General features: G+C 35.9%; 1 protein-coding gene across 5 annotated transcripts in view; it reads left to right on the forward strand.

Moving 5' to 3' along the window:
• The window catches only part of ZFC3H1 (zinc finger C3H1-type containing), a 43,035-nt gene that overhangs the window by 14,687 nt on the left and 14,432 nt on the right, over window positions 1-13,916 (forward strand). For all 5 annotated transcript variants that reach the window (XR_008747660.1, XR_008747661.1, XM_027793366.2 and 2 more), the window contains exons 10-22: window positions 3,293-3,430; window positions 3,833-3,951; window positions 4,289-4,435; window positions 5,010-5,184; window positions 5,375-5,506; window positions 6,206-6,754; window positions 6,838-6,947; window positions 8,254-8,385; window positions 9,505-9,626; window positions 10,203-10,304; window positions 10,673-10,789; window positions 11,681-11,864; window positions 13,577-13,763. Coding sequence is in view for 3 of the 5 variants with exons in the window: in XM_027793366.2 (XP_027649167.2) it covers window positions 3,293-3,430; window positions 3,833-3,951; window positions 4,289-4,435; window positions 5,010-5,184; window positions 5,375-5,506; window positions 6,206-6,754; window positions 6,838-6,947; window positions 8,254-8,385; window positions 9,505-9,626; window positions 10,203-10,304; window positions 10,673-10,789; window positions 11,681-11,864; window positions 13,577-13,763 (2,214 nt within the window). In the remaining 2 variants the exon portion in view is untranslated. The remainder of the gene's footprint in view (window positions 1-3,292; window positions 3,431-3,832; window positions 3,952-4,288; window positions 4,436-5,009; window positions 5,185-5,374; window positions 5,507-6,205; window positions 6,755-6,837; window positions 6,948-8,253; window positions 8,386-9,504; window positions 9,627-10,202; window positions 10,305-10,672; window positions 10,790-11,680; window positions 11,865-13,576; window positions 13,764-13,916) is intronic.

A 13,916-nucleotide genomic window follows, 5' to 3' on the forward strand; every position in this document is an offset into this window, starting at 1 on the left:
TTCTCCCTCTGGTCAAATCTCCCTTCTTTTAAACTGGGGTCTAGAGCATCAGTCCTGTTGCTGAACTTATTTAACGTGCTTAACTGGTTAGAAAACTAACTTTGGGAGGCGGGAGGTATTTTTCCTTCTAGGGGGAGTTGAATTTTTTCAGTGAACAGTTTGTGAGCATTCGGAGCCAGCACAAAAGTAGTGGCAGATGGCGTGTCTGTGGGTCAGGGTGGAAGACAGTATTCTCTTCAGGCAGCAGCAGACTTCATTACATTAGCTCAAGCCATATTCTGTAACTTGACCGAATGGTCATGGGAGGTATGCACAGCTTGCTTTTGATTTGTGATAGCTGCAGTCTCCTTGGATTGTTGGAAACGTGTTCTAAAAACATATTTGCCTGTGTCATGCCAGACTGGAAGCCCTCCTAATTTATGGCAGTGAACCATACACAGGTGGCCAGTTTGTGATTAACAATGCATCTTACAAAGCTTAGCTTGTTGTAGCTCTTTGCCATGCAGTTTCTCTAATGAATAGTATGATTGAGTCCATACCTTTGCCTTTCTGTCAGTGGATGCTATCTCTAATAATTTTTTACTAAAATTTGGAGGAATACATAGTGTCTGTGAGTCTATTGTGGCACTGTCAAGTGTAATTGTAGCTGGCTAGCAGTTTTCTTGCTCATAAATACAGACCTTATGATTGCTTGGTCACCTGATGCCATAATGAAAGAAAAAAAGCTTGAGATGGTAAACATGAATGTTCTTTTTTTGGGCATTCTGAGGCCTGCTTTCCTTTCTGCAGGAGAATTGTGCTCTTAAGCCTAAAGTGGACATATCTTTTTTTGGCTATACTCATCTTCATGATCTACTTTAAATTCTAGATATAGCTGGAATTTATTGTTCAATTTGGATATACTTATATCCTTTCTACAATAATTATGTTCACTTACATTTTTTGAGTGTTCTTATGTTTAAATACTAAACATATTCTGAAAAAAACCCTTAAATTACCACATATTCTATTGTCCTGAGACTTCATTAACTGCTGCTGCATGAATGAGGGAAAACATGTTACTGGGGAGCTGTTGGTTTGTTTTTTAGTAACATAATAAATATCTCTTACCAGCTGTGCTGTTGAAAGGCATTATGTAAATGTTAAAAAACCCTACAACTGAAATTCAGTACCTGCTGCTAATGATAGTTAGCTTAGTTAAAGGTGACAGATTAATACCTTGTATTTGAATTGGCTGGCTTGGCTAGTGTCTCTTTTTACAAGAATGGTTATGGAAACAAAGTGTTTTGTATTTTTTAAAATAGAATATTTATATATAAAGTAAGTGTGTGTTTTAAGGAACTTATGGCCAAATAATGTTCACAGAAGCCTAGTCACAAGCTATTTCTGTCCTCTGAAAGCAATTTGATGTGAAAACGAAACCAATTACTCAAATTAGTTTAAGCTTTTAGAAGCAATTTGTATTGAATGCTTAGGTTTTCTTTTAACTTTTGTAGTATTTGGTTTTTCTTACTAGAGCCTAAAGTGAACTCAGAATTCAGTTTTGAACTTAAGAACTGATAGTTTTTCTGTGAGTATTTTTGGATATATGCAGAAATCTTAAAATCACAAATGCCTAATAAAGGCAAATTATGGAGGCTTTTGAAATTAGTAGTTTTGGGGGCTTGGTAGCTTTTGAATGTTTTGTGTGCTGTACTATATTTCAGAAGAGGTTTTAAATTTACAAACCTTGAGATCTCTTATGTGGAGTTGAGGACCTCTGCATAGTGAAATAGCCTACAGATATTGGTTTGTTTTTTTCAATGACATCTTGTAACCCTTTTTCAAAGTAGTCATGGACACTCAGGGGTCTGTTCACCGCGGCTGGAAAATCAATTGGAACATTATGGGGAGATCCTTCATTACAGCTGTAGCTATGGTTCCCCTGCAGTAGCAGCTGATCTTACTGAAGGCATTGTGATGGTAGTCTGGTGTTCCTTTACTGATTGTTAAATGTTTTGCTGAATCACATTAAAAAAAAAACCCTAGGAAAAAACACCTGGAGAAAAGCTGACTGACCCTTCCTGTTATCAGCTTTTCCTCTAGATGAAAAATGGGGAAGGAAGGCAGTTAGGGACTGTTTATCCTACAGAACTGTGCCAAAAGCAGCTTTGGCCTTTTAATACCAAGAGCCAGTGATAGGCGAGGGTTGTATCTGAAGATGAGAAGGGTGGGGTGCCTTGCCTGATTAATTTAGGTTTCCATGGAGCTACAGCTGGAGAATATTGGTGAGGCAAGGACCAGTGCCTTGTTTTGTTTTCTTGCACCTGTATAAGCTGGAGTTTCATCTGCCTGTGCTATGGTGGTGCAAAAATAATGCATCTGTAGTATGTTCAGTAGTAGTAGATGCAATCCTTATTTTAAGAAGTCTACAGAAAGAGAATAACAAAAAGAAATTATTATGGAAATTGGGTATTTAACTTTAAAAAGTAGGCGATTTTAGTAGGGTGTGTGCTCTAAAAGACACTTAGAGCACTGAAGAGGTCCTGTCCTGAGGTAAAAGTTAAATGTGTGACTGTAGTTGTCCAGACCTAAACTGGGAGATGGGAAGAGCAGTCCTGGAAATGTGAACTGAGCTGCTTCGTCTTGAGCCGTTAACTCCAGAGCATTTGAGCTTGATGTCGGCTGTCTGCTTGTTTCTGCATCTTTCTTTGTGCTGGAATTGGCAGTCATCTGATCTTCAGTGAGCTGTTTCAGTTAGTGATGTTGGCAAAAAGTGGTTAATGTTTCACTTGCTTTTTATGTGCTGTCGGTGTTCTGCCAATTTAACTGCCTGAGCAACTCACTATAAGGTCAGCTAAGTATAACTGTGGGACAAGAGGCATTGCAATTGTGTGGCTTTGTCTGCCACAGCATTTCTAATGCAGACTTGATTGTTACCTCAGTTACTTAAAAAAAATGCTTGCAAATGTCACATAATTTTCATTACAATTGAAATAATTCATGAAGTATAGGAATAAAGGGTTTAAGATTTGTGTGCTAAGGCCGTGGAAATGTAAATATGCTGCAGATACTTGGCAATAGGTTGAAAATGTTGGAGTACCTTTCATGTTAACAGTATCTGTCTTGTAGTGGAGGTGCACAAATGCTTAGGTGTGGGTTTTTTTTTTTTTTTTTTTTCTAACAGTGTGGAATTGGTGTGTCATGATAACAAAAGGAGTTAGCCTCCTTTTTCTCTTCTAGTAAGTATGTGCTCAGTTGTATCTGTCTTTAACTTTCTCTTGCTATAAAATGTTTTGCATTTTCCCCACAGCTTCCAAAACACAAGTCTGTTGTGGTTACATTAAATGACTCTGATGACAGCGAGTCTGATGGAGAGCCATCTAATTCAACTAGCAGTGTGTTTGGAGGACTGGAATCTATGATAAAAGAAGCAAGGAGAAATGTTGAGGTAAACACTATCAGCATTTAATAGTTTATAATGATTTTGCTTTGTATATGGAATTTAAACTTCAGAATTTGGTCAAGAAATTCTGGATTGCATCAGAAATGGACAAGAGTGAGTAGGTTATTCCTGTGTTGACCATTACATTGTAATTTGGATTGCACAACCTAATTCAGATGGTTTTTTTGGTTAAGATGGCATCCTGAAGACAGAATTTGTAATATGTTTTGGTTTAATTTTTTCAGTTAAAATTCAATGCATCTTTAATTACTACCAAAAAATATTGGTGTAAAAGATCTTACTAGGCTTGAACAGATTTAAGTTTGTGCTGAAATGGCTCTTAAAAATAGTCATTAGTAGTATTTTAAACTAGTGTGACTAGTATTGACTTCAACCTCATTGTAACAGGCATCAAAAATCAAAGCCCCTCCGAAATCAGAAAAAGAAAATGATCCAATGAGAACTCCAGAGGCTCTACCAGAAGAAAAGAAGATAGAATACAGACTCCTAAAAGAAGAGATTGCCAGGTACAACTGAGTTTAATCGTTAATGTAAAGGACTATAAAGAACATACATTTTACTAGCCTGTGTTTGTAACTGGAAGGAAATTCTGAGTTTGAAAATCTTGCCATCATTTTCAGGTTTTTCCCCTGCTCAGTTTTTAGGAAGACAACATAGGAGTCTAGAGAAAGTCTTTGGATTTGAACTGACTTACACTAGTTGACAGCAGTTGTGCAAAGTTCTTTTTCTTTTAACTTGAAATGTTGTCCTTGTAATTTTTTGAAGGTTTTAAAACTTGGGTGTACACATCAAAATGAATGTTGAAACTAGTGAATGTCTTTGCTTTTGACATGTCTGTTTTAGTCGTGAGAAGCAATGCTTAATTAAGTCTGATCCACTGAAGAACAATTCATCTCCTGCAAATTCTGATGGTGAAGTTGATGGAATTGGGAGAATAGCAGTAGTGACAAAGCAAGTCACAGAAGCAGAAGCAAAGCTTAAGAAAAACAGGTATGCATCTCACTGTTGTAATTCTTACCTTGTTTGCTTAGTAGGATGAAAATAGGAAATAATCTTGTTGAACATGCAGTATTTGAATTTCAGGAAATGATTGGTTTTCTGTTGTCTGGAACTATTCAGTCTTGAATTCTATTGCTGTTCAAAAGGAATTGTGTTGTAAGTGCCAGTGTGGTGTTCAGTAACTTAAGTATTTGTCATGCTAACCATTTTCAGCTGTGTTTATGTTCAGTGACTAGAATATCATCTGTCACCTAACATCTCTGAAGTATGAAAAAACGAGTATGCTTTTCACTACTCAGTACACTTTGAGGGTAGCACATTTCAGTGGGGTATGCCTGATACATGTAAAGGAATGAGTGCTTCTGCAGAATAGGTATGCTGTTTGAAGCTTTTCCTGTATTTATAGTCTGATGAACGTTAAGACTGTCTGGAGAAACAATGTTGTTTATTGATAAGTAAAAAAAGAGCTGGGTTCTTAAATAACTAGGGTTTCGGAAGAACAGCAGTAGCTCTGAGAAACTTACCTTTTGGAAAAGATTTCATTATGTGGCTTTTCTGCTTCTAGACTGCTGTTGATGAAGGATGAATCTGTCTTGAAACATTTGTTGCAACAAGAGGCCAAGAAGAGAGAGAATGTTCGAATTGCTGAAAATAAAATTAACAAACTGGTTGAACAGCTACAAGCAACAGAGAAGATACTGAATGCTAACAAGATGTTTCTCAAGAAGCTTCAGGAACAAGTAATTTTAATTTTGAAATGTTTCAGTTTCCTGGAGCTGGAGATCTTGAAATGGGAAGCCTGATTTTTGGAGGCTGTAGGCTTTCTTTGAGTTAATCATTAATTAATTCCCATGTCTTTTGTGATTATATTTTACTGTGTAGCCATATCTGAAAATTTGTATCTTACTGTATTATTTTCTTCTTTTTCAGATTCATAAAGTTCAGCAACGAGTTACAGTAAAAAAAGCTCTGGCATTAAAATATGGGGAAGAACTTGCTCGAGCAAAAGCAGTAGCAAGTAAAGAAATTGGGAAACGAAAACTGGAGCAAGATCATCTTGTAGTAAGTCTGCATGCTTTTAAACCATGCTGTACTTGAAAAGTACTAGTAATTTTGGTTAGGAAACTTAGTTCAAATGGGATTTCAGGAAAATATGAAAAGCACTGCAAGAATCTTCCTATTGATTTCCTATATTTTTGAGAATTCAACAGAAAAAGCATTTATTTAAAAAAGAAAACTTCAAAGTCTTCAATTCTGTGCCAGGGGAATGCAATTAATAGATAAATAATGAGAGGGAGCTATATGCCTGTGAATGAATGTAGGAAATAATTTACTGTCTGTAGACATAGGTGATCTGGTTAAAACTACCTAGCAAAGATGTTGAAGTGGAAGTCTGATCTTGCTTTGAAAAACAAAATAGAGAAAAACAAGGCCAAAATATTTTTGTAAATTATTCTTTCCTGCACCCCATGCCTCCCAACACTATTGTGTATACTTGTTCTATAACTTGCCTTTTAAAACGATCCAGAACTTCTGTTGAAGCCCTGTACGTTGTGTAGGGTAATTTTTATCAAAAAAATCTGCCATTTGCATTGTGGCAAACACTTGTGGGTTTCCTGCTGTCTGCTGAAATTTTCTGGCAAGAGTTTGAAATTTGTTTTTATAAACTCTGAATTAAATATCTTGCCCACGTTTCATTTACCTCCTGTCAATAGATCAGTAAATGTGAAAATGAAATAAAGGGAATTTTTTTCTTTCCAGCCAAGCAAAATGTTGAAATTGGAGAACTCCCCTGCATCAAGTCCAAAAAAGCATTCAGCAGAATTGATTGCACTAGAGAAAAAACGACTACAGCAACTAGAGTATGAATATGCTCTAAAGATTCAGAAATTGAAAGAGGCCCGTGCACTTCAAACCAAGGAACAATCAAATACTGCACCTCACACAGAAGAGGAATCTGAGTTTTCATTACCTCAGCCATCACTTCATGATCTTACACAGGATAAATTGTCTTTGGACAGTGAAGAAAACTACTTTGATGATGAAGTTCTGTCTAATTCAAACCGAGAACGAAGGAGATCTTTCAGAGAATCTAATTCTTTCACTAAACCAAATCTTAAACACATGGACACTCCAAAACAAGAAACTATAAACAAACTTTCTAAAAAGGCATCAGAGGAGCCTGAGCTGTTCCTTGGGTTGAATATCGATGAACTGAAAAAACTTTATGCTAAAGCTGACAGCTTGAAAGAGCTGCTACTGAAAAGTACTGCCTTTGTTGTACCTAAGGAAGATCTGTTGTGTGGTCAGGTAAAAGTTTTAAAACTAAAGGTGAGGATGGTCTTTATTAGCTGGTATTGCACTTACTGTATATCTGTTTATCTGTTTCCTAGGAAATTTCAGTGGACATGGATTTTGTTACATCTCAAAATAAACAAAGTGAAGTGAAACCATTTCCATTTGGACCGTATCATAGTCCTCTTCTAGTATTTAAATCTTACAGGTATGAAGACTGTAGAGCAGCTCTTTGACTTCTGCATATATGTGTTCTTGTTCAGGTATTCTTTACCACTCTTCTTTGGTATCCAGGCGTGTACAGAAAGACAGGTTCCTCTGAGATTCTTTATTATCCTGAAACAGTTTTGTCTATTGTCGGGAATGGGACAATTGTAGTTACTTTTCCTGTTATGCACAAGTCCCTTGCTTTTATGCAGTTTGCCGCTTTTACATAGTATTGCAGACTGTTCCCTGCAACTGGATTGTTGTTCGATATAGTAATTTAAAAAACGATAGTTAAGCATTTGAAAACAGGATTTTTATGTCCAGTATTAAGCAGTCTAAAATCCAGGAAAAAATTAATAAGTGTATTTTAATTATGCAGTCTTTAAACTTGGGTAGGAGTTACATTGTCTTGAGTTGAGATTGAGCCAGTCATCTATTTTTTTGGATTCCTGCTCAGTGGAAAGAGGCATAACCACATCTTAAAGGAGGCAGCTGCAAGTCTAATCAGTTTGACACATCTCTCTGCTGACTAGAGAGCCATCTAGCTCTTAGCTTCAAGAGTTACCATCACATGTTTGCTCCTACCCATTAAATTTTAGAAAACTGAAGTCTGGAATTTAAACTGGAGCAGTTGAATCCGACCATGTGCTTTGAGTTTTTTATTTCTATACTGTTAAGTAGCAAAAGATTGAGGATGCTAGTTTTACAGGAGTATTCATTTTAACTACTTGTAGGTTATGACTTCTATTCCTTAAGGAGCTAGCCATTCCAAAATTGTTATAGTCGAACTTCAGCTAAAGATTTAAAACAAGCATTAGCCTGCTCTGCTCGGATTGGTTTTTGTTTATGCGTTCTAAAACGTGATGTGAATTTTTTCACTCTTGTTTTCAGGTTAATCTTTAATGGTTCTCTTCATAACTTTTATTTGATATTAATCCTATGCTGACTAGGGCATGAGTGCAGATTTCCTAGAACTAAACTGAAATTCAGTTTTAGTAGTTTGCTTTCCCTACTGAATTGTTACTATGCTTTCTGTTTTTATATGAATGAAGATCTGCACTTAAGGCAGAAGAGAACGCTAGAACAGAATCTGTATAGATTGAGGACTACTGTTTTATTCCCTCCCTCTCTCGCTGTTTTCACCTTCCTCTTAACTCGCAGATCAGTGATGGTTTTGGTTAGTAGTGGGGTGTTGGAAATAATGAGATTTAATATAGAGGTAGCAATTATTTATAGGAAGTTTTGTTTAGTAAAACTGATGTCTTACCATGTACACTGTGTCTTAATAATTCACTGTTTCATTTTAGGTTTAGTCCATATTTTCGAACCAAGGAAAAACTGTACCTCAGTTCAGTAACGTATAGCAATATGATTGAGCCAAAACAGTGTTTCTGCCGTTTTGATTTAACAGGCACATGTAATGATGATGACTGTCAGTGGTGAGTTTTTTAAAATTTGTTCACTTGAACTAAACATCTCTTCTAGGTGTCTGATTCAAAGCTGAAACTACACATGTTTTTAATTTCTTCAAAAGGTCTGAGTTTATGATCCTTTGCACAAATTCTAGAAAAGTTATTTTTAATGCCTTATTGCAGATATTTGGTTGGCAGGAAAAACTTTTAAGCCTTGAAGAAAGGAGACTCTTTAGATGTAAGTTTAGAAAAGCACTTTGGACTCTTAGAGAATATTTCACCTTTTGGTTGCCTTGTAATTCAGATGGGACTCCTCTTGCTTTATAGTGTCAGTGAAACTTCAGACCGTGATACCTCAGGTAGTGATTGATACTGTTAAGCACACTGAAGATGTATCATACTGCTAACTGAGATAAAGTGTATACCAAATACTATGTGATTATGTAAAAAAACAAAAACAAAAACCAAAAAAACCCAAATCCTCCCCACCAAAAACCCAACCCTCCACTACTGTAGTAGTGGAACGTGAGTGTTCGCTGGCTAAATGTTGTTACTTTGAAACCTGGTGTGGAGTTACATTAAAAATAGCTTGTTATGTTGAACAGTATATTTAAAAAGCTGGTACAAGAGCAAATGCATGGGAATTGGTCAGGAATAAACTCAGTTCGGAAACCTAACTACTGAAAAATGTAATAGGAGTGGACTTCAGCTCGCGCTTTTTTTTTTTTTTTGCTTTTTTTCGGTGGCAGACAGCTTATTGGATCAGCTTTTAGCTGTTACCATCAAACCACAGTTTGAATCTTTTTAAATGCAAGGTGATACCTTAACTACCTTGTTGGAACTGGAAAGTTCCAAATACTGTGTTTTTGTGTTGTATGTGAAATGAGTGTGTAAAGGTTTATTTTAAAGAGTAAGGCCATAGTGCAGTAATGAAGACTAGGATTTAAGATACTGATGCAGGCGTAAGTTTAGAGAAGACCCAGACATATTTAGCAGAAATTTCAAAGTGGGCTATTGTGTTTTTTGTGGGTCTAATTTTCTTCATGCTTCATCCGAGTGTGTACTGAAACCAGCTTTAATCTAGTTATAAGCCTTATTAAATTGTTGCTGTGATAAATACATTAATTGCTTCTTTGTTTGTTTTAGGCAGCACATGAAAGATTGCACTCTTAACCGTAAGCAGCTGTTTCAGGATATTCTGTCTTACAATTTAGAACTGATTGGCTGTTCCGAAAAAAGCACTGATGAGGAAATCGGCACTGCCACAGGTTTTTGAGTCTTCTGTTCACTTTTGTATGCAGAGATTAATTTCTGAAGGGAATGGCTTTTAATAAAGCTCTGGGTTGCAAGGACTTTTATGTAAAGCAATGTAAAAGATACAGCTACATGAAAAAATAGGTTTCTGCAGTTGTCCAATTAAGTCCTTTGCAGTTGGTAGTTACCTTGGTGTCTACAGAAAGGAAAAAAAATGTTTTACCTATGGAATATTTCACTCAAAGCTTTTACTGGATTCAGGGGATTAGGGAGCAATGAGCATTGAATCTTACCTTCTCCTCTTCCTCATTTCTTTTTATAACTACTGGGCTCGTCTGTTTCAGTGGAGCTGGAATTTTATAACAACACTATTGTTACATATACATATATATACACACTATCCATGTAAGCAAGTTACCAAACATAATTTTTTTTAGTTTTTAATTTCTTTGTTCTAGTATGTTAAATTACCATACTTCCTGAAGCAGTCATGTTTCATGAATTCAGCATAGGTTGTGCTAAATTGGTGTTAAGTTCCCTATCCGTTTTCATATAGGTGTTTACCTAAGCTATAAATATTCTTGTTTCAGAAAAATATGTTGAAAAGCTTTTTGGTATAAACAGAGACCGTATGTCAGTGGATCAGATGGCTGTTCTTCTGGCCAGCAATGTCAATGAGAGTAAAAGTCACAGTAAGTAAAATGGTAGATTAAATACAATATAAACTTTTTCAGTTATATAAGTATCTTGATGATTTTTGTAAACCAAGAGTGTGGTGGTTTTTTTTTTTTTTTTGCTTAGTTTATTTATCTCAGTATTATAAATTCTGCTTATGGTAAACTTAAGGCAGCAGAGTTTGTTTTAAGGCAGTAATAGTTTTGGAGTCCAGTCTGGAAAAGTGACTTATGCGCTTGAGCACAATAGATTTTAAATAAGTAGCATTGACACTTATACACTTGTGTTGCATTCACAGCATGTTTTTATCTAAAACTTTCATTAGCAAAGATGTTTTAATCTTGAATACAGAAAAGTAAAAGAGTTATTACTACTTTGTTTACAGCACCTCCATTTACAACATGGAAAGATAAAAGGAAATGGAGACCAAAGTACTGGAGAAAACCTCTGTTAGATAGTAGCAGCAGTGAAGAGGAACAGTTGATTGGACCTATTAAATATGGTAATCTGGATGAAAAAAGTACTGCAGGGAAATACCTACCAACCTCTTTCCAACACCTAATTTTTAAAGTTTTTCTTAGAAAAACCAGTTCTTTTAATAGCTCTCTTGGCTTCATATTTCCTGCATGAAAACTTTATAAGATTTTGGATAAACTTTGATTTGAAGTTGTTATGTTAAAAGGGGTGTGGAAAAAAAACGTGCTAGTATAAAAACCCGTGCTAGTATAATGTGTGACTGGAAGCTAAGGTGAAATTTCTACTTACCCCTTTCTGAAAGGAACAAAAGGAACTATTTTCCTAGAATGTTTAAGCTTTGCCCATAGATCACTGGGATTTTTTTTTAAAAAAATTTTCCCTTGCAGGTCTTCTAGCTTTGTGTTCGGTTATCTCAAATTTGTACAGAGTTAGTATTTAGTGTTGAGGTCAGGAGTTAAAAAAAGCTGCTCTTAAATGGCATTTGAGACTTGGAAGCTTGCTAGAGTATCAGTAACCTGACAGTGTTTCACTTGTGACTCATGCAGCTGGGAGCTTTAGGGTATGTTGGTGAAGCCAGTAAAAAGGACTTTCAGAGACTCAGAATTGAGATAAATTTTCCTTTGTCAGATATGTCTGTTTCCTAATGCTGCCTAATGTACTGCCTTAATTGGTATCTGTTGATCAAAGCAGCCTTTTACTGCTGTTTATTTCTTGCCTTTGTATTTGAAATGTAACCAGTTTTCTACAGACTTTATGGCTCTAACTTTTAGAGGATATTGAAATAACTGTATTTTGCTCTGGTCAGTGACTGTACTTGAAATATATAATGCACCCTTTTTGTGAGTTCTGATCTTGCAGGTCACTTGCGTTTTTGAACAGAAACACTTAAATTCTTTCTTCTTTTTTTTGTTTGCAGCTCATCCCACAGAACATAAAAAAAGAGCTCCCGCTCTTGATGCCGTGGTGACTCCAGATGATATCCGGTATTTTACAAGTGAGACTGATGACATTTCAAACTTGGAGGCAAGTGTCCAAGAAAACCCCTGTGATGTCCAACTTTGGATTAAACTTGCATACAAATACTTGAATCAAAATGAAGGGTAAGTCTGCTACGTTTTCTATTTGATTTTGTGCTTTACCCGTGCTGCTGTGATCGAGTTTCTGATGTTGTTTCTTCAACAATGCCACAAATAATTTATTACTTGAAAGCAGGTTAAAAAATAGATTAGACTTCCTACTGTATGCGGTCTAGTACGCAAGTAATAAATTACAATGACAGTTTATCTTTAGGTAGGTTCTGATTCAGAATGAATGTTCAAGGAAAGTAGTGTGGGAGAAGCTGTGTTTGAGAAGTGCATGGCTTAATGCATTACCAAGATTACAGTGGAATGTTGTACTTCCATTGATACACTGGACCAATAAACTTAAATCAGTTTCTCCTATACAGAGTGAATGGTTAGAATTATGTTTGAAATTACTTTAGTCAGAAAGCTTTCTTATAAGAACGGCTTTGTGATGCGGTTTTATCTCTGTAGAAATGGTCTAGTTGAGCACTCTGTTTCTTGTTTTGTAGTTTTTTAACTCTTGGATTTCTCAGGTTTTCCAGTTTCTGTTCCTTTAAATTATTCTGCAGGGTACCATGTTTTTATTGGCAGTCAGGTAATTTCAGTAGGAATCCTGCCATGATGGTACTGGCTTAAGTAGCTGCAGCAGTGAGAAAAGAGAATGGGGAGGAGCAGGTTTCTTTTAAAAGCCTTGTGTAAATGTGGATAATGGAAAATATTGCAAAAGATAAATTTAGCTCTGTCAGTAGCTGCCTGAACACTAGAAGGTGTAGAACTAGAAAGATCAGTACTCAAAAGAAAATGCTACTAGCAAGGGGCAGGGTGAGAAGAGCACATTTTCTAAATATAAGCATACTTAGAAAAAGACCAAGAGAAGAAGGGGGAAAATCTAATGGAAGGCAATGCATCTTAAAACAGCCACCTCCTCTACCCTCCCCTTCCCCAGTACTCTGAAGTAACTGAGTGGTTTAGTAGGTGGCAGTAGTGATAGAAGGGGTTGGGAAGGCATCAGCCTTCTACATGGTTAACTGTGTTAGTTTTTTGGGATGTGTGGGTTTTTTCCTCTCATAAATATGTACACAATTTCTAAAGATGTTCCCAAAATAAACATGACCTCAGAAGCTTTCTATGATTTTATCAAAGTTTGTTTGTGAATTAAAGCTCAGCTCTGTGGTTTGCAATATAGTCGGTTATTTCAGCTGATCTTGTGTTACTTTGCTGGTATTATGATAGTTATCTCAAAAAGTAAAATAGCCTTTTTTTCAATGGCTTAGAGGCAGATAAAAAATGCATGACATGCACAGAATCCTGAAATAAAAGCTTATATGTAGTGGCTGCAGAAAGTAAATCTAATACATAACAAAAATATTCTAACTTTACTAAGCTTTTGAAATTTCTGTTTAAACTGTTTAGTCTGATTTAAGTGCCTTGTATGATGGTAGCTTGAGACTTTTGCTTACAGATGAATCTTACCCTTTTTCAATTAAAATGGAATCTTACTTGAATTGACACTCTTTTCCTAGAAAACTTGTTTTTCCATGCACTGTGATGATTGCACCTAATAATGACCTTTGAAGGATGAAAACTTTCTAAAAGTTTAAAACTTTCATAGTAAAGGTCAGCATATGTGAAAAAACCTGATTTGACTGTATGTCACTTCCATTCTAGTTATAAGCATCCATTTTCATATTTGATATTGTGTGATAATGCTAACACAGTTGATGTGACTACTTTTTTAATTTTTACAGCTCATCGTCTGAGTGTTTAGATTCCACTTTAAATGTTTTGGCTCGAGCCCTTGAGAACAACAAAGAAAATCCTGAAATTTGGTGTCATTACCTCAGACTCTTCTCAAAAAGAGGAACCAAGGAGGAGATACAGGAAATGTGTGAAACAGCAGTGGAATATGCTCCCTCTTACCAAATCTGGTGGACTGTAAGTTAAAGTGTCACGTGAAATGTGTGGTTTTTACTGTTGAAAAACCAGTACATATGATAGGGAAAGCGTGAAATTAAAAGCGCTATAGCTTTCTGAAAAATCCTAAGTTGATCAGAAGATGAAGCCATTTGAAGTTCTGTTTGCAGGGTA

The sequence above is a fragment of the Falco peregrinus genome, chromosome 6 (assembly GCF_023634155.1).
Source record: "Falco peregrinus isolate bFalPer1 chromosome 6, bFalPer1.pri, whole genome shotgun sequence".
NCBI lineage: Eukaryota > Metazoa > Chordata > Aves > Falconiformes > Falconidae > Falco > Falco peregrinus.